Source organism: Melozone crissalis, unplaced genomic scaffold (assembly GCF_028551555.1).
Source record: "Melozone crissalis strain CALT ecotype California unplaced genomic scaffold, PUWL_Pcris_2 ptg000046l_1, whole genome shotgun sequence".
Classification (NCBI taxonomy): Eukaryota; Metazoa; Chordata; class Aves; order Passeriformes; family Passerellidae; genus Melozone; species Melozone crissalis.
Window position 1 is genome coordinate 8,926,811 of NW_026535824.1, and position 20,065 is coordinate 8,946,875.

Consider the following 20,065-nt stretch of genomic DNA (forward strand, 5'->3'; position numbering starts at 1 on the left):
ATTCATTGTGGCACTCTGAGGCCTCAGGGAACCAAGAGGCCGCTGTGACCCCACAGGGCATTGTGGAATCATGCAGAGCATTGTGACAGAGCAGGACTTGGTGTCAGGATGGGGCCATTGTGACACTGCAGGGCCTCATGGAACCAAGGGTCCAGGGCTGCTCCTCAGGGACTCCTGCAATGAAGAAAACATGTTTGACCTCATGGTGGCCCTTGGGACCAAGAGGCCATTGTGACACTGTGGAACCAAGGAGAGCATTGCTGCACTGCCAGACCTCACGGAACCAATGATTCATTATAACACTGCAGGGCCCAAGGATCCAAGGGACTTTGTGATACCGAAGGGGCCCCATGGAACGAAAGGGACATTGTGATGCTGAGAGGTCTCATGGAATCATGAAGACCATTGGGACACTCTGGGACCTCATGGAACCCTCCTGACACCAAGTTGGCTGGGAGTTTTTATATGCTGGATGGTAGGAGGGCTCTGCACAGGGACCTGGACAGGCTGGATCCAGGGCCCAAATCCAACAAGGTGAGGTTTAACAAGTCCAAGTGCCAGGTCCTGCACTTTGGCCACAACAACCCCTGCAGCACTACAGGCTGGGGACAGAGTGGCTGAACAGCAGCTAGGCAGAAAGGGACCTGCAGGGACTGATGGACAGCAGGCTGGACATGAGCCAGCAATGTGCCCAGGTGGCCAAGAAGGGCCAATGGCTCCTGGCCTGGATCAGGAGTGGTGTGGCCAGCAGGAGCAGGGCAGTGATTCTTCCCTTGGCTCAGCACTGGTTGGGAAGAGCTGTGTCCAGTTCTGGGCCTCCCAATTCAGGAAGGACATGGAGGGGCTGGAGAGTTTCCAAAGAAGGGCAACAAGGCTGAGGAGGGGTCTGGAACATAGGTGGTGTGAGGAGTGGCTGAGGGAGCTGGGGTGGTTTATCCTTGAGAAGTGGATGCTCAGGGGAGACAAGGCAGTCTCTGGGCACAGGTTGGACTTGATGATCCCCAAAGCCTTTTCCAGCCTTGCTGATTCTGGGATTCTCTAAAAACACCCTTGGAGCAGTTGCAGAATGAGCCCTGGGCCTCCTCTTGAGAAGCTCCAGCATCCCAGGTCCCTCAGCTTCTCCTGCCAGCCCCAAAGCCCATCCTGTCAGTCCTGCAGAGCCTCTGCAGCTCCTCCTCACTGCCCAGAACAGGGAGCCCCAGAGCCAGACACAGCAGCCCAGATGTGCCCCCCTGGCCTGGGGTGACTCTGGCAAGGGAGCAGCACCAGGCACTGCAGGAGCCTGCAGACAATTCCTGCAGCACTTGTAGGATGATCCTGCTCCCCAAAGGACGTTCCTGTGGTGCCAAGTCAGGAACTGCAATGGGGAGTGGGGCCAGAGAGAAAAGGGAAAACAGGGATGGGCAGTTTGCAAGGCAGGGAACAGGGGAGGGAAATAGGAAGACATTTAAAGCAGGCAAAGAGTAAAGAAAGCAAAGGGGAAGCAAAGGAAATGCTGAGGGCAGTTTGGGGGTGGCTGCCAGGCAGCCCTGGCTCTGACCAACAGCATCTGCAGTGGGACAGGAAAGTCCCAGCTGATGGGAACAAACTTTCTGGCTGACTGCAGAGGCCAGGACAAAGCTGAGTGATTTCCCTGCTGTCCCCCAACCCTTGCTGGCCCCAGGGGCTGATGGCATTTTTTGCTCCCTCAGGTTCATGTCCCCACAGCACCAGCATGGGCCTGCTCCTGCCTGCTGTGTGCAATGCAAACAGGGCCTGCTGAGCCCGTGCTGCCGTGTCTGTGCCTGCAAGGATGGGGCACCTGTGTGAGCTGGGGGAGAGGCCAGGGCTGCAGAGGGGGGATGTTGTTGGCAGCTCCCTGAGGACGCTCTGGGATGCTGCCCTGGGCTGTGCAGCGCACTGGGGATGGATCAGCCCCTGCTCTGCTGCTCCTTCCCATCTGCCCCAGGGCCCTTGCAGAGCCCCAGCCGTGCTGTTTGCCTCCAGCCTGCCCACGGCCAGCCTGGGGCTGCTCACAGGGGTTTTCTGTGCTGAGCATTGGCCTGGGTGTGTTATTGAGAGAGCCTGGGCAAGGAGCCTGGAGCCCCCAGGCCCTGGCCTGAGGCGTCAGCGCTGCCCCAGCAGTGCCCATGGCCTGTCCCTGCTGCAGCCCTGGCACTGCCACACCCAGGGCTGTGTCCAGCCCCGAGAGCACTCAGGCCCTGCAGCAACACCAGGGCCACCAGGGCAGCGGGGCAGGGCCACGGCAGCAGCATTGGCAACACCAAGTGCTGCTGCTGCTGCTGGGCACAGCTGCTGGGCCAGCACTGATCTGCCCCCAGCTCTGCACACAGACATTGCTGCTGCAGCTCCAGAGAAGGCAACAAAAGGGCATCTCTGCAGAAAGCTTTGCTCGGTGATTCTTTAGATCATTTAAAGCCACTGAGAGTGCAGCCCCTCATTGACACAGTCTGTGGGCACAGGGAAGGTGGAGAGAAACAAAATGAGAGATGGCACAAAGAATGACGTTTCTTTGTGGACAATATGATAAAACTAATATAAAGGAAAAAAAAAGCCTCCATCAAGCCATCAATAATATTACTTTTATTTCACGTCATTTGTAGAATTTGGCCAGCAGTTTAATGTCTCTGAAACCATCCAGTCATCAGTCTTCTCACTCCAGCCTTGAGCTCCTGGTTCCTCAGGCTGTAGATGAGGGGGTTCAGGGCTGGAGGCACCACTGAGTACAGAACTGACAGGGCCAGATCCAGGGATGGAGAGGACATGGAGGAGGGTTTCATGTAGGCAAATATGGCTGTGCTGATGAACACGGACACCACAACAAGGTGAGGGAGGCAGGTGGAAAAAACTTTGTGCCGTCCCTGCTCAGAGGGGATCCTCAGCACAGCCCTGAAGATCTGCACATAGGAGAAAACAATGAACACAAAACAGCAAAGTGCTAAACAGCAAGTAACAACAAGATATCCAAATTCCCTTTGGGAGTTGGAATGTGAGCAGGAGACCTTGAGGATTGAGGGACATCACAGAAGAACTGGCATGGGGCATTGCCATGGCACAGGGGCAGGGAAAATGTATTGGTTGTGTGCATGACAGCATTGAGAAAGGCACTGGCCCAGGCAGCTGCTGCCATGTGGGCACAAGCTCTGCTGCCCACGAGGGTCCCATAGTGCAAGGGTTTGCAGATGAACACGTAGCGGTCATAGCACATGATGGTCAGTAGGAAATACTCTGCTGAGATGAAGAACACAAAGAAAAAGAGCTGTGCAGCACATCCTGTGTAGGAGATGTCCCTGGTGTCCCAGAGGGAATTGTGCATGGCTTTGGGGACAGTGGTACAGATGGAGCCCAGGTCAGCGAGGGCCAGGTTGAGCAGGAAGAAGAACATGGGTGTGTGCAGGTGGTGGCCGCAGGCTACGGCGCTGATGATGAGGCCGTTGCCCAGGAGGGCAGCCAGGGAGATGCCCAGCAAGAGGCAGAAGTGCAGGAGCTGCAGCTGCCGCGTGTCTGCCAATGCCAGCAGGAGGAAGTGGCTGATGGAGCTGCTGTTGGACATTTGCGTTACCTTGACATTGGGATCTGTAAAAAAAGTAATCATGGAATATTTGTGCTTGGAGAGGACTTTAAATATCCCAGCACAGCTTGGGGGCACATTCCACACACTGCCTGCCCAGGGCTCTGCTGCCTGGAGCTGTCCCTGCCAGCAGCTGCTTCCCTGTTCCCAGGGCTGGGCCCTGCCAGTGCTGCCAGAGCCCAGCCCAGCCCTGGGGGCTCAGCTCTGCCCTGCAGACCCCTCACAGCTCTGGCACTGTCCAGGGGTAGCTCTGGACCTGCAGGCTCTGATGGCAACGTCAGAGCAACCCTGAGGAGACTGGATAAACAAGACTGATGCAGCTTCTAAGGGGCCCTGTGCTGATTTCTGTCACTGCCTGGTTTAGCAACATCTGAGAAAAATTTTTTTTCTCATCCTGGACTGCCAGATGAATATCTGTTTGCAATTTCCCATCAAGGCAACCCAGAGCAGTACTTTAAAAAAGCAGGATTTTCCCTTTTATGTAGTCCCTGCCTCGCTCCGCTCCCTGTATAATCTACTTGGAAATGTTCTGCAGTTAAGTGTTATGCTGGGAGCAGTCCTGAACAATGCAGCATCCTCACGACACCATTAGAGCCCTCCCAAGCCTTACCAGCTGTCTCTTTTCACCCAGATCTTGTCCCTCAGTGCTGGGAGCAGCTGCCAGGGCTGACTGAGAGCTGTCCCTGGCAGGCAGCAGAGTCCCTGCCCCAGCACAGCGCCCTGGGCTGCAGGACCCTGCTCTGCAGGACAGCCCTGGGCACCCCTGGCTGCTCTGCACAGGAGAGAAGCAGAGAATGTACTCACAGTGATAGTGGAAACCTGGAAAAAGTTAAAGATAGAATCTAAAATGTTTGGCTTTGTGCTTTCCCAGATCACCTGCACCTGCGTAAGTAGTATGATAAATTATATAATTGTTAGATGTGATGATTGTTTAGTAATTAAATGTAATTATTATATAACCATAAGAAGAATAGTGAGAAACTATGTTGGAAATTCAGAGAGGGGCTAAATTTATGTATACAATAGAACAATATAAGTTTAATAATTAACATAAAAGTTATGTAACGATAGAGTATAAAACATGATCATTTCAGATGTATGGACAGAGTCAGATTTGGGTTGAATATACCCCGATTCCCAGAGCTCTTAATAAAAAGCACCGCATATAATCGCTCCGTGATTATGTGTTTTTGAATGCTAACATTTTGGCGAACCCAGAAGGGACCCTTGTGAGTGCTGCTGAGCGAGTTCGCGACTCGATCATGCTCCAGCCGGCACCGAGGGATTCTCGGGGAGCCCATTGACCGCGACCGCTTCCGCCGCTCACAAATGTCCCCGGGAGAAAGGTAAGGTACTTTTTACTTTGGTTTGGGTGCCTGCCAATAAGACGCAGAGAAAGCTACGCTTGGTTGGGCTAAAGGAATTCCTGTTGGTGTAAGCCTAGGCGCCGTTCCGTAAGACAATCGTGAAAGCGTTGTGGGTTTGGCATTTGTGGTATTTTGGAAATGGAGAAACTTAAAGGGATTTTGGGCATTAACAGCCCTATCCCGCAAAATTCTCCTTTGGGGTGCTTATTAGCACATTGGAAACAAGGTAACTTTGGGGAAAAATTACGTAAAACTAAGTTGATTGATTATTGTAATTCATGGTGGCCAGAATATGCCTTGGAGAATGGTGAAAAATGGCCAAAATACGGTACTCTGCAATATAACACTATTTCGCTGTTAATGTTGTTTTGTAAACAAGAAGGAAAATGGGATGAAGTACCATATGTTGATCTGTTTTTCTACTTACAGGGAAAGCCAGAATGGCAGAATGAATGTGGATTATTAATGGTTAAAACATCTGCAAAGTGTGGGGTTTGTGAGGAACGTTGTTTAGAACACTTGGCATTAAAAGAAAGCTTGAGTAGGGAAAATTATACAGATATTGATTTACAAGTAGCTCCAATAGGAACAAGAGAACCTAACCCTATCCCACCTGTTTCATCTGTCCCAATCCCACTACCTGCTCCTCACCCACCTACCCCTGAACCTGTTTAATCTAGTACACCTTTCCCTCTTTATCCTTCTCTCCCATCATCACCCGGTCCCTCTTCCTCGGAAGATGAGCAAAACCTAACTGTGATAGAAAGGAGAAAGAGGTATGCGAATGAAAAAGATAGCAATGGTAATGAATCAGTGACCCCAATAGCCCACAGAACCCGGGGTCGGGCAAAGCTTGCTCCAGTTGTGCGTAGAGATGGCATAAGCAAACAAAACCGGACTGTGATTGCCCCCTTGCGACAAGGTGTCGGAGTGGAAGGGCCAGTATTTATAAAAGTGCCTTTTTCCCCGGCAGACTTAGTAATTTGGAAACAGTCAGCCGGAACTTATAGAGAAAAATCCTGATAAAGTGGCACGCGTAGTAAAAATGGTTATGAAAACTCAAAATGCTGACTGGGATGACATACAAGTAATATTAGATACTCTGATGGATTCTACTGAAAAAGAAATGGTACTTAAGGCAGTCAAAGAGAGGGCAAGAGAAGATATCAGAAATGGGCTAGTAACAGGGAATTTAGATGTGAATTTCCCAATTGAGGATCCAAATTGGGACCCTAATTTATTGTGCGATATGAGGAGGTTATGGAAATATCAAGAGTGGATCCAAATAGAAGTTCAGAATGCTGTGCCCAAAACTATAAATTGATCCAAACTATATGAAGTTTGACAGGAAAAGAAGGAATTTCCCACTGCTTTTTTGGAGAGGCTTAAGGAGGTAGCAAGGAAATATACAGACCTCCAAATGGATACAGAGCAAGCAAAGGTTCAGCTTGCTCTCATATTCTTGGGCCAATCACAGGATGACATTCGTAGAAAATTGCAAAAATTAGAAGGGGAAGAATCAAGGAATTTGGATAAGTTACTCGAGGTCGCCTGGAAGGTATATAACAATCGGGAAAAAGAAGCTAGTAAAAGGCAGCAGCAGAATCTTTTGGCAGTAATACAGGGGAGAGGGAACCCAAATTTCAGGGGGCGTAACAGGAATGGTCGGGGTAGGAGACCAGTTACCCAGGGGTTAAGCCTGAATCAGTGTGCGTATTGTAAGCAGGAGGGGCATTGGAAGCGAAATTGCCCAAGTCTGAATTACCAGTTTGACCAGGGCAATCAGTTCCAGCAGGCTACCAAGGAGATGGTCCTGGGGGAGTATACCAGCTGACTAGACGTAGAACCCGTAGAACAAGTTAAGGAACCTGTTGTAAATATACAGTTAGGGCATAAAGAGGTCAGATTTCTAATAGATACGGGAGCTAGTTTTTCTGTATTGAATGATTTGCAAGGACAAATTGGGGACAAGGAAATTACAATACTCGGCGCTACAGGGAAAGAGGAAAAACAGCCTTTCCTGCAACCCCTAGATTTGTGTTTTGGAAACAAGATTATAACACACGAATTTTTATATGTACCTGAGTGTCCAATTCCGCTTTTAGGGAGAGATTTGCTAGCAAAAATTGATGTGGTAATAACCTTTGAAAATGGAGAGCTTATAATGAAAATACCTGAATCAAAGACCGGACAGATATTAATGATCAAAGAAAAACCTGTCCCCTCTATCCCTAGGGAGGTAGAAGATGCAGTGATTCCCTCTGTATGGGAGACAGATATACCAGGGAAATCTAAATTGGCACAACCAGTGCATGTAGAGTTAAAAGAAGGGGCAAGGGCTGTACAAGTCAAACAATATCCCATAAAACCAGAAGCACGGCAAAGAATAGTTAAGATTATTGAGAAATTCTTGAAATACCGAATTTTAGAAGAATGTGAATCAGAATTTAATACACCAATATTTCCAGTAAAGAAGCCAAATGATGAATATAGATTAGTGCAGGATTTGAGAGCAATAAATAAAATAACAAAGGACATTTATCCAGTGGTAACAAATCCTTATACATTGCTAACATCCATAAAGGAGATATATAAATGGTTTACCGTAATTGATTTAAAAGATGCCTTTTTCTGCATCCCCCTTGACAAAGAAAGTAGGAAACTGTTTGCCTTTGAGTGGGAAAAACCAGGGAACGGAAGAAAGACCCAGCTCACCTGGACACTACTCCCACAAGGCTACTAGAACTTGCCCACCCTATTCGGAAACCAACTGGCAAAGGAACTGGAGATTTGGACCGAAAATGGGCAAGTACCAAGAGACCAATACTTATTGTTGCAGTATGTTGATGATATACTAATAGCTACAGAAGAAAGAGCAACCTGTATAAAGGTAACCATTGAGATTTTAAATTCACTGGGAATGGGAGGCTATAAAGTATCCAGAGGAAAGGCACAAATCGCACAACAGACTGTGATTTACCTGGGATGTGAAATTTCACAGGGACAACAAAAACTTGGTACTAACCGTATCCAAGCTGTTTGTGCTATTCCAGAGCCACAGAATTTACATGAGCTGCGAGTCTTCCTCTGGATAGCAGGATGGTGTCGCTTGTGGATCATGGACTATGGACGGATTGCAAAACCCCTGTATGAAGCTCAGAAGATGCAGCCATTCACCTGGGGCAAACCACAGAAAGAAGCCTTCCTAAAATTAAAGGAAGCACTGACAACTGCTCCAGCATTAGGGTTACCTGATCTGTCTAAAGATTTTCAGCTGTTTGTACATGAAAGGCTGCACCTAGCACTAGGAGTCCTGACCCAACGTCTGGGAAGCTGGAAAAGGCTGGTGGGCTACTTTTCCGAACAACTCGACAACATAAGTGCCGGGTGGCCCCCATGTCTGTGGGCAGTCGCAGCTACTGTGATCCTGATCCTGATAAAAGAAGCCAGGAAACTTACTATGGGAAGGCACATAGATGTCTATGTACCACACACAGTAACCACTGTCTTAGAGCAAAAGGGGGGCCATTGGCTATCTCCCAGCAGGATGATAAAATTCCAGGTAGTCCTGACTGAGCAGGATGATGTCACATTAAAAACAACCAACCTTTTGAATCCAGCTTTGTTCCTAGGTACCACAACTGAACAAGACCCATTAGAACACGACTGTGTAGAAGTAATAGAGTACACCTATTCAGCAAGAGAAGACCTGAAAGACGTCCCACTAGAGCAGCCGGAGTGGGAGCTGTTTACAGATGGGAGCAGCTTCGTGGAAAACGGAACCAGATATGCTGGATATGCGGTAACAACAGTCAATACAGTAGTGGAGGCAAAGGCATTACCACCAAATACATCTGCCCAGAAGGCAGAACTGGTTGCTTTAACCGGGGCACTAGAATTAAGTGAAGGGAAAAAGGTAAATATCTGGACTGACTCAAAATACGCCTTTGGAGTGGTGCATGTAGACGGAGCACTGTGGAAAGAAAGAGGACTGTTATCTTCTCGGGGTACGCACATTAAACATCAGGATGCAGTCCTACAATTGATAAAGGCAGTACAAAAACCTGAACAAGTGGCAATCATACACTGCAAAGCGCACCAATCAGGAAACTCCAAAATCTGTGAGGGAAATCTAAAGGCAGACTGGGCAGCCCAACAGGTTGCTCGAGAGGTACAAACAACAATGGCATTGATACCTTTGAAGCTTAATGTATCCAATTCAATTTGCCTTCAAAACCAAAATATTCAGTAGAAGATGAGAGACTGGCACGTTTGCTAAATGCACAAAAGAATTCAGAGGGATGGTATGTAACTGCACAAGGACAAATAGTGGTACCCCCCTTGATAATGAGAGAAGTTCTATAAATTAAACATAATGAATGTCACTGGGGAGCAGAGGCATTGGTAAAATTGCTAAAGCAGAGTTTAATTTCAGTACAGATGTTAACAATGGCAAAATCAGTAATGCCAACATGTGATATCTGCTTGAAAAACAACCCGGTGGCCAGGCGACAGGCACAGCTAGGAAGAATTCGGGTAGGAATAGAGCCAGGAGACTATTGGCAGGTAGATTTTGTGGAGCTACCAAGGACTCGAGGATACAAATACCTGTTAGTGGGGGTTGACACATTCTCTGGGTGGCCAGAAGCCCTTCCCTGTGGCACGAACCAAGCAAAGGAAACAGTTAAGGGGTTACTACAGGAGATTATTCCCAGATTCGGGGTACCCCTAGGGTTATCATCAGATAGGGGACCCCATTTCATAGCTACAGTAGTAAGAGAGGTAAGTAGATTGCTGGGGATAACTTGGGACCGACACACACCGTGGAGACCCCAGTCAAGTGGACAGGTAGAGAGGATGAATCAGACACTAAAAAGGCAAATCAGTAAAATATGCCAAGAAGCCAAATTGCAATGGCCCCAGGCTTTGCCAATAGCACTGTGGAGGATTCGGATAAAGCCTAGGAGTGGGATGTCAGTCAGTCCTTATGAGATATTGTATGGGAAACCATGTGAATCTCCTGAACCCTAACGTACATGTCACAGGAAAGCAGGAAGTGTATAATTATGTTCTGTCTCTAGGGAAAACTTTAGCTCGGCTCCGGAGTATCCTCGTGTGGAATAGACCACTGACTCTCGAGAACCCAGTCCATAACATACATCCAGGAGACGAGGTGTACATCAAGAACTGGAACGAGGAACCGCTGAAAGAAAAGTGGAGTGGACCCCATCAGGTACTACTGACCACCTTTACAGCAGTCAAAGTAGCCGGCGTGGACCCCTGGATTCACTATACCCGAGTGAAGAAAGTCCATCCTGGATCGCAGACTGTATAAACTCTGGAATGAACAAAGGCTGCAGATAAGACATGTTTAATTGCTTTCAGAATGCTATCAGTAATTGTGCTTACGTTATGATTATTAATATCTTTGGGATGTGGAATGCAAAATGATCAACTAACCACTCTTCATTCTAGAATGAAGAGAGAGGTACAAACGGAAACACAGGTGATAAAGGTTTCTAAAGCAGTTCGGGCTGAGAATGTAATGATTGGATTAGTCAAAGATTTTGCCAAAATGCAAAACAGCAGCCGAATAACTGCCTGTCTGCCAATACCAAAGGCAGCAGGAGACCCAGTAAATTGGGGAATCATAACATCAAAACTACCTGAAATACAACAGAACAAAACAATTACATGTAAACAGGTACCCGAATTGAGGCAAGTTACAGAAACCACTCTGGTATGGAAATGTGAGGCCAAGGATAGGAAAGATCAGATAGAGCCTTGGGACAGTGCATGGTCTGTGAGTATTCTTCAAAGATTCCAATATATGGCAAACACTCCTTGATGTATTAAGTGGTAAGGCCCTCAGAATGAAACAGATCCAGCAATAACGAACACTGACACTAGTAGCAGAACGAGGGCAGACAAAGTAAGTTGGTGGACATGTAATAAAACTTACAACTGCACTTCAGATGATGTAGAGATAAAGCAGATGCCACCCCTGGCAATAGCCCTACAAATTGGTTGTGCTTGCAGAGGGATCGAACATAAACAAGGCAGAGTGAATTATAGAGTAATTATAGGGTGTACCAGGGTTACAGTCTGAGGTCCAGGACAATTTGTATGGGCAGCAAGTGATGGTACCTGGACAACATATCTGCCTGTAGACGGGAAAGTAAAGGAGATTACTTTAGGCCTCCCAACCTTATGTCCAATTTGGAAAAAGTCCCCATTTAATGGAAAACATGAACTTCTACAGATAAGAGCAAGACGAGAAGTTCTAGACAATGAAAATCCAGATGACACTTGGCAAGAACCCTCTAGTGGAGTGAAATTTGGATGGGCCCTAGAGTCATTGCTTGGTCCTATAGCAAACTATAAGAGCAGAGAGATGCTGTACAAACTTACAGGTCAGGTAGATAGACTGGCAAAAGTCACCCGGGAAGGATTTAAAGAATTAAATATACAATTACAAGCCACCACAAAAATTACTTTACAAAATCGATTAGCCCTAGATATGTTACTCCTGAAAGAGCATGGAGTATGTGGATTTTTAAAGGGACAAGTTGATCATTGCTGCGTTCATATCCCAAATGTAACTGCAGATGTAGAATATGACATCAATCAGTTGAAACAAATAGAGCATGAAGCACAAGAAGAGCAAAAGGATTTGGCTACAAGCTGGTTGGGAAAAATCTTTAATAGATTAGGGTGGAATGTGAGTTCATGGATTAAATCTGTCATTGAGAGTGTGATAATCTTACTAATTGTATTCTTAGCAATTTGGTTAGTTTACAGCATCTTAAAGGGAGAGATACAGAAGAAAACGTCCTGGAACCAGAGGATAATAAAGGCACTAACTCGAGATCCACGCCCACCATCTTCTGGTTCTCCAGTTCGTAACACCATCCACGACAATGTTTACATCAACCCTGGATTTGAAGAACCAAATACGAACTGAGGAATAAAGGACTGTATCAAGTGAAAACATTTACACCTATAGTGAAGTGAAAATGCTTTCAAAGGGGGAACAATGATAGTGGAGCCCTGGAAAAAGTTAAAGATAGAATCTAAAATGTTAAGCTTTGTGCTTTCCCAGATCAACTGCACCTGTGTAAGCAGTATGATAAATTATATATTAGTTAGATGTGATGATTGTTTAGTAATGAAATATAATTATTATATAACCATAAGAAGAATAATGAGAAACTATGTTGGAAATTCAGAGGGGGACTAAATTTATGTATACAATAGAACAATATAAGTTTAATAATTAACATGAAAGTTATATAACGATAGAGTATAAAAACATGATCCTTTCGGATGTGTGGTCGGAGTCAGATTTGGGTTGAATATACCCCTGACACCCAGAGCTCTTAATAAAAGCACCACATATAATCCCTCCATGATTATGTGTTTTTGAAAGCTAACAGACTGAAAATCTGCTTTTGGAGTAGTGCATACCTTTGGAAAAATTTGGGAAGAGAGGAGGCTATTAAATTCAAAGGGAAAGGGACTGATTCACAAAAAATTTGTCCTAGAAAAGTTAGAAACCTTACCAGAGGAAGTAGTGGTGGTATATGTTGAAGAACACCAAAAAGGGGTGCAAGGTAACAATTTAGCCAATTTAGCAGCTTAAAATGCAACTGAACCAGAGACAGAAAAACTAATAATAGTATTAACACCCATGAGAGAAATGCAAAAAGTCCCTGTATTCAGTCAAACAGAAAAGGAAGAACTCATTAAAAGAGGAGCCAAGAATGATAACAAAGGGAAGTGGAGATTAGCAGATGGAAGGTAAATTTTGAATAAACCCCTTGCCAAGAAAATGCTAGAAGGCATACATGGAACAACACATTGGGGTACACAAGTGCTAAGTGATCAATTTCTAAGGGACTGGGGATGCATAGGAATTTTCAGAATAGCTAAGCAAGTAGCTGAACAGTGTGTGATATGTCAACAAGTAAATAAGAAAATCATGAGGAAAATACCCTCATGAGGAGGGGGAGAGCTAGCCTTAAGGCACTTCCAAAACATCCAAGAAGCCTTTACTGAGCTTTCCCAGGTACAACGGTGGAAATTTTTGCCAGTGATCATAGATCACATGACTCATTGGGTAGAGGTGGTACCCACTGTAAAGCCAATGCCAATGTTGTGAGTAAAACACTTCTAGAATCAATCATTCCCTGATATGGGATGGCAAACAGGATTGATTTGGACTGGGGAACTCATTTCACATTGAAGATATTGCAGAAAGTTGTTCAGGCCCTGGGAATAAAATGGGAATTACACACTCCAAGGCATCCACAGAGTTCTGGTTATGTTCAGAGAATGAATCAAATTCTTAAAAGAGCTCTAGTTAAGATAATGATTGAAATCCAGATGTCATGGATAAAATGTCTCGCTTTGGCCTTATTAAGAATTAGAACTCAATCCCAGTCAGATCTGGGGGTCTCACCCTATGAAAGGATGTTTGGGTTACCCTTCCTGACCTCACCCCAGAAGGCTGCCACCTATGAGGAAGGGGAAGCCAATGCCAAGAAATAAGTTAGGTCTATAGCACAAACCTTAGAAGGACTAAGACATAAAGGGGCAGTTCCTCAAACTACCACCTGGATATCAGAATCTATAATATTAATGCCAGATTCGGTGATGATTAAGTCATGGAGAGATCAGCCTCTAACTCCTCAGTGGGAAGGTCCCTTTCAGGTACTGCTCACCACCAAATCAGCTGTGCGAACTGCAGAGCGGGGATGGACTCATGCAACAGAGTCAAAGCCCCAGTAGAAGAACCCGAAGAGTGGACTGTAACATCCAGGCTGGGTGAAACAAGATTGATTCTCAAGCAGAGACTGAAAGACAACCAGAAAAACATCAACACGCCCAAAAGTAGAGTCAAGCTTCTACCAACCAGCTCAAGAACTGTCTTCCTGTTTTCATGGGTGAGAATTACCAGCATCTGTTGAGAAGAAGTACAAAAAGGACTGTAAAAGGCAATAGGACAACTTATTTAGGAAAATAAGACAAAGGAAGGAGGGCAAGACTGGGTTGGCCCCTTTGTTTGCTTCCAAGAAGCCTCTACCCTGCGGTGGGTAGCAATCCGTAGGCATGGTAAGGTAGGGACAAAAGGCCATACCAGACCTCTATCATTGCTCAGTTGTCTTTTAATTCAACAGGCACTGAAGGACAAGACCGAGTTGGCCTCTGTACTCACCCCTAAGATACACCAACTATGGGCAGCAGCCACATAGGCATGGTAGATGGGAGTCAAAGCCATACCGGACCTCTGTGAAGCCCTTTTGTTTATTCCAAAAAAACCAAAATGTGTCTAAGGAAAACCTGAGATTTTTTCTCCTGTTCCCACTGTCCTTGCCCACATCAAGAGATGCTGTTGCAACTCATTCAAGAGAGAGAGAAATTTTTTAACTTAATTTTTCAAGAAAAATGACTTCTAGAAAAGGAAAAGGGGATTGTTATAGATGAGTAATCCTATGGTTGACTAGCACAATGAAGGGGTGAATATTAAATATATGTTAAGAAAAGTTTTGTAGATGTATAGTTATCCTTCCCCTCCCCCTTGCATTGCTATCACAGGATGGCCTCAGTTGTCGGGGCATTTGGGAGGGTCAGCTTGTTACTATGGCAGCACCTGACCTCCAATCAAGGTGTAAGACAGTGATCGCCACCACTGGACAGTGAAGAAGGAGTTGATTGACAAGACTTTGTGAGGGGCTAGAAGTGTAAAAGACAGAACATGCATTTTGTAGATGAGCACGTGGTGACTGAATCCTTTGCTCCTGGCATTGTATTCTTTTCTTTATTCATTCTTTTATTGCATTTTGATAAGGTCTCAATAAACCATTTAAATTTTTGAAAGTGAAAATCGTTTCTAACATGGGGTTGGGGAATGTGGGGCAGGGTTGTCCACACTGGGTCAGCTCTCAAGGTACAACTTCTCTGACCTGGCCAGACCTCCTTGGAAGAGACCCTGGATCAATATCAATCACAGAATGCTGCAATCACCTCTTGTAGAAAAGGAACTGCAATAAAAGGCACCCTTTAAAATAGGAATACGTATTTCTTAGAAGCTCCTTGAAATATTTCTCCATAACTGTAAAAGGAAACCTTCCTGATGAACTGCTCCAGACCAGAGGGAAATCACGGCAGAGCCATGGTTTGTCAGGACTTGATTGATCCTCATGAGCCTCATTGTGCATTTGGAGTTGAGCCCTTGAACATCAGGGCCTGAGATTGTGCAAACTGTTCCAGGAGTCAAATTCAGAGAAAAAACTCAGAGTGTCTCAGAGCATGAATGGGTCCCACTGAGGTCCATCCCAAACACAGGATCCTCATTGACTCCTTGGAGGAGAGAATTGGAGGCCAGAATTGGAAAAAACACTTCTCAGATATTCAGAGTAGAAAGGAACATCCAAAGTACCGTAAAAACCTTGAGTATCTCAAAGTATTAATGAGCCCCACTGAGTGTCAGTACAAAGCTCTCAAGGGACTCGTTAAAGCAGATAACTGGGGCCATGATTATACAAACCTCTCACAGAGTCTGTATCAAAAGGACAACACCATGTACCTTAAAATAACTGAAGTACCTTGAAGCATTAATGAGCCCCACTGAGTGTTGCTACTGACACAGCCTCTCCAGGGACTAATTACAGCAGATAATTGGAGGCCATGACTGCACAAACCTCTCAGAGACTCCAAGGCAAAAGCCAAACCCAAAGTCCTTTGAAAAACCTGCAATCCCTGCAGGGAGCATGAAGGAGCCCCAAGGACCATTCCTGGCCAAGGCTCCCCAGGGACTCCTTCCAGCAGATCCTTGAGGCCACAGAGATGTGGGCCAGGGGGGGATGCTGAGGGCAGGACAAGGGGCTGAGAGTGCCCAGCCTGGCTGGGGCTGTGCCAGGAGGCCCCAGGGCCTCAGGACAAGGTGTCTCCTCACAGCCCTTGGTGGCACAGACCCTACTGTGCCCCAAGGCATCAGGACTTAGCTCCTCTTTGTCCCCACCTGTCATCACTGCCTCCAGTTCTCTGCTCTGCCTGGGGTGTGGGGATACTTTCTCAGTTGTGTCCCTCAGTGGGACCCATTAAAAGTCCAAGAAAGTTTGGAGTTGGATTCTGCCTTAGAGTTCTGGAGAGGTTTCTTCAGCTCCTCCTTCAGGGCCTGAGCACAAAGCCCCAGAGGCTCATTAAAGTCCTTGTGCTGTGTCTGTGCTGATGAGCTGGCCTGGGCTCCTGGAACAGAGGCAGCTCCTGGTAACCAAGAAGAGCTTCAAAAGCACATTTCTCTTGATGAGCAGCTCTTCTGCCAGCCCAGCAGGGCTGGGGCACTGCCTGCAGCCAGCCCGGGCACAGCACAGAGGCACAGAGAACTTCCATCAGTCAGGGCTGGGAAGGGGCTGAGAAGTGCCTGGGGCAGAATCACTGCCAGCCCTTGGCACAGGAACCTCGGGCTGCAGCACAATGCAGCTGCAGCTCCTGGAGAGATCTCCTAAACCTGGAACATCCCACTGCATACAGACCCTGTGAGTACATTCTCTGATTGTCTCTTGTGCAGAGCAGGCAGGGGTGCCCAGGGCTGTCCTGCAGAGCAGGGTCCTGCAGCCCAGGGCGCTGTGCTGGGGCAGGGACTCTGCTGCCTGCCAGAGACAGCTCTCAGCCAGCCCTGGCAGCTGCTGCCAGCACTGGGGGACAAGAGCTGGGTGGGAAGAGACAGCTGCTAATGCTTGGAACTGTTCTTCTTGTGTGATGGGGATGCTGCATTGGTCAGGACTGCTCCCAGCATGATATTTTGCTGCAGAACATTTCAAAGCAGATTATACAGGGGGAACAGTGAGGCAGGGGATGCATAAAAGGCAAAATCCTGTTTTTTTAATCTCCTGCTCTTGGTTGCCTGGATGGGAAATTGCACATAGATATTTCTCTCTCAGTTCAGGCAGTAAAAAATAAAACAAAATTTCCCTTATATCTGAATTAATTGGGCAGTGACAGAAATCAGCACAGGGCCTCTTAAAAGCAGGATCAGTGTCGCTTTTCCAGCCTCTTCAGGGTTGCTCTGATGGTGCCATCAGAGCCTGCAGAGCCAGAGCTGCTCCTGGGCAGTGTGTGAGCTGGGAGGGGTCTGCAGGGCAGAGCTGAGCCCCCAGGGCTTAACTGGGCTCTGGCAGCACTGGCAGGGACACGGCTTTGATAGAGAGGAACAGCTCCCAGAAGGCACACCTCCAGGCACCCAAGAGCCAGACCAACCTTGGATATACTTTCCTTGTCCAGAAACAGAGAACAAAAAGGAGAGGAGAGTTTAGGGAAATTTATTTTGAAATTGGAGTTATCGAAGAATGCACTTTCTTTTCCAAGAAAGTTTTAAGTTTGATCACCTTGAAATACAGAGAGTTGTAATGAGCAAAGACACCTGTGTGGGGATCAGCTCGTCTGACTGCACTGAAGCACAGTTCCCTGTGTTCCCTCTGGGCTCCCCATTGTTCCATATGAGACCAATGCTGAAGATAAAGCAGTAACTTAGCAGCACAAATTCAAACTCATAAAAGATTATAAAGTCCCCTCACATGAAGAGAAAAAATTTGGAGGGGATTCCAAATAAAATAGCATAAGATTGATTCAAAGTTGATCCCACATTGTCAATGTCTTCTTTCAACAGTCCATGATGCCCAGAGTGAAGAAATGTCCAACAACAGCTTCATCAGGCACTTCCTCCTGCTGGCATTGGCAGACACGCGGCAGCTGCAGCTCCTGCACTTCTGCCTCTTGCTGGGCATCTCCCTGGCTGCCCTCCTGGGCAACGGCCTCATCATCAGCGCCATAGCCTGCGGCCACCATCTGCACACACCCATGTTCTTCTTCCTGCTCAACCTGGCCCTCGCTGACCTGGGCTCCATCTGTACCACTGTCCCCAAAGCCATGCACAATTCCCTCTGGGACACCAGGGACATCTCCTACACAGGATGTGCTGCACAGCTCTTTTTCTTTGTGTTCTTCATCTCAGCAGAATTTTCCCTCCTGACGATCATGTGCTATGACCGCTACGTGTCCATCTGCAAACCCCTGCACTACGGGACCCTCCTGGGCAGCAGAGCTTGTGCCCACATGGCAGCAGCTGCCTGGGCCAGTGGCTTTCTCTATTCACTGCTGCACACAGCCAATACATTTTCCCTGCCCCTGTGCCATGGATATGCCCTGGGACAGTTCTTCTGTGAAATCACCCCGATACTCAAGCTCTCCTGCTCAAATTCCTACCTCAGGGAACTGGGGCTTCTTGCTGTTAGTGTGTGTTTAGCACTTGGCTGTTTTGTGTTCATTGTTTTCTCCTATGTGCAGATCTTCAGGGCTGTGCTGAGGATCCCCTCTGAGCAAGGACGGAACAAAGCCTTTTCCACCTGCCTCCCTCACCTGGCCGTGGTCTCTCTGTTCTTCATCACCGCCTCATTTGCCTACGTGAAGCCCCCTTCCTTCTCCTCCCCATCCCTGGATCTGACCCTGTCAGTTCTATACTCGGTGGTGCCTCCAGCTCTGAACCCCCTCATCTACAGCCTGAGGAACCAGGAGCTCAAGGCTGAAGTGCGGAGACTGATGACTGGATGGTTTCAGGAACATTAAACTACTAAACAATTTCTGCAAATCACTCATAATAAAAGTCGTCTTTGATACTTCTTGATTGTTTCATTCTTGGGGTTGCTTTTCTTTCTATTATTTTTTTCATATTGCCTACAAATAAATGTCAATATTTGTGCCATTTCTCGTGTAATTTCTCTCCACTTTCCCTGTGGCCACAGACTGTATCAATGAGGAGCTGTGCTCTCAGTGGCTTTAAAGGAACTAAAGGATCTACCAGCAGAGTTTTCTGCAGAGATTCCCTTTTGTTGCCTTCTCTGGGGCTGCAGCAGCAATGTCTGTGTGCAGAGCTGGGGGCAGATCAGTGCTGGCCCAGCAGCTGTGCCCAGCAGCAGCAGCAGCACTTGGTGTTGATATTGCTGCTGCCGTGGCCCTGCCCCACTGCCCTGGTGGCCCTGGTGTTGCTGTAGGGCCTGAGTGCTCTCGGGGCCAGGCACAGTCCTGGGGGTGGCAGTGCCGGGGCTGCAGCAGGGACAGGCCATGGGCACTGCTGGGGCAGTGCTGACGCCTCAGGCCAGGCCCTGGGGGCTCCAGGCTCCTTGCCCAGGCTTTCTCAAGAACACGGCCAGGCCAATGCTCAGCACAGAAAACCCCCATGAGCAGCCCCAGGCTGGCCGTGGGCAGGCTGGGGGCAAACAGCATGGCTGGGGCTCTGCAAGGGCCCTGGGCAGATAGGAAGGAGCAGCAGAACAGGGGCTGATCCATCCACAGTGCGCTGCACAGGCCAGGGCAGCATCCCAGAGCGTCCTCATGGAGCTGCCAACAACATCCCCCCTCTGCAGCCCTGGCCTCTCCCCCAGCTCACACAGGTGCCCCATCCTTGCAGGCACAGACACGGCAGCATGGGCTCAGCAGGCCCTGTTTGCATTGCACACAGCAGCGGGAGCACCCCCATGCTGATGCTGTGGGGACATGAACCTGAGGGAGCACAAATGCCATCAGCCCCTGGGGCCAGCAAGGGCTGGGGGACAGCAGGGAAACCACTCAGCTTTGTCCTGGCCTCTGCAGTCAGCCAGAAAGTTTGTTCCCATCAGCTGGGACTTTCCTGTCCCACTGCAGACGCTGTTGGTCAGAGCCAGGGCTGCCTGGCAGCCACCCCCAAACTGCCCTCAGCATTTCCTTTGCTTCCCCTTTGCTTTCTTTACTCTTCCTCCTACAAATTTCTTCCTGTTGCCCAGCCCTGTTCCCTCCCCTGCAAACAGCCCATCCCTGTTTGCCCTTTTCTTTCTGGCCCCACTCCCCATTGCAGTTCCTGACTTGGCACCATGGGAACGTCCCTTGGGCAGCAGGATCATCCTACAAGTGCTGCAGGAATTGTCTGCAGGCTCCTGCAGTGCCTGGTGCTGCTCCCTTGCCAGAGTCACCCCAGGCCAGGGGGGCACATCTGGGCTGCTGTGTCTGGCTCTGGGGCTCCCTGTTCTGGGCAGTGAGGAGGAGCTGCAGAGGCTCTGCAGGACTGACAGGATGGGCTTTGGGGCTGGCAGGA

The 20,065-nt window shown here is 47.9% G+C and overlaps 2 protein-coding genes across 2 annotated transcripts in view; one reads left to right on the top strand and one right to left on the bottom strand.

The window, feature by feature from the left end:
• LOC128943524 (zinc finger protein 665-like) overlaps nt 1–20,065 on the bottom strand; it is a gene marked incomplete at both ends in the record, with an annotated part of 552,916 nt that overhangs the window by 47,120 nt on the left and 485,731 nt on the right. The gene's annotated exons all lie outside the window — the stretch shown is intronic.
• LOC128943527 (olfactory receptor 14J1-like) lies at nt 17,905–18,513 on the top strand (the record flags this gene model as incomplete). The annotated part of the gene is made up of 1 exon (XM_054286443.1): nt 17,905–18,513. A coding segment is annotated over one exon (609 nt), but the record flags the coding sequence as incomplete, so codon positions are not given.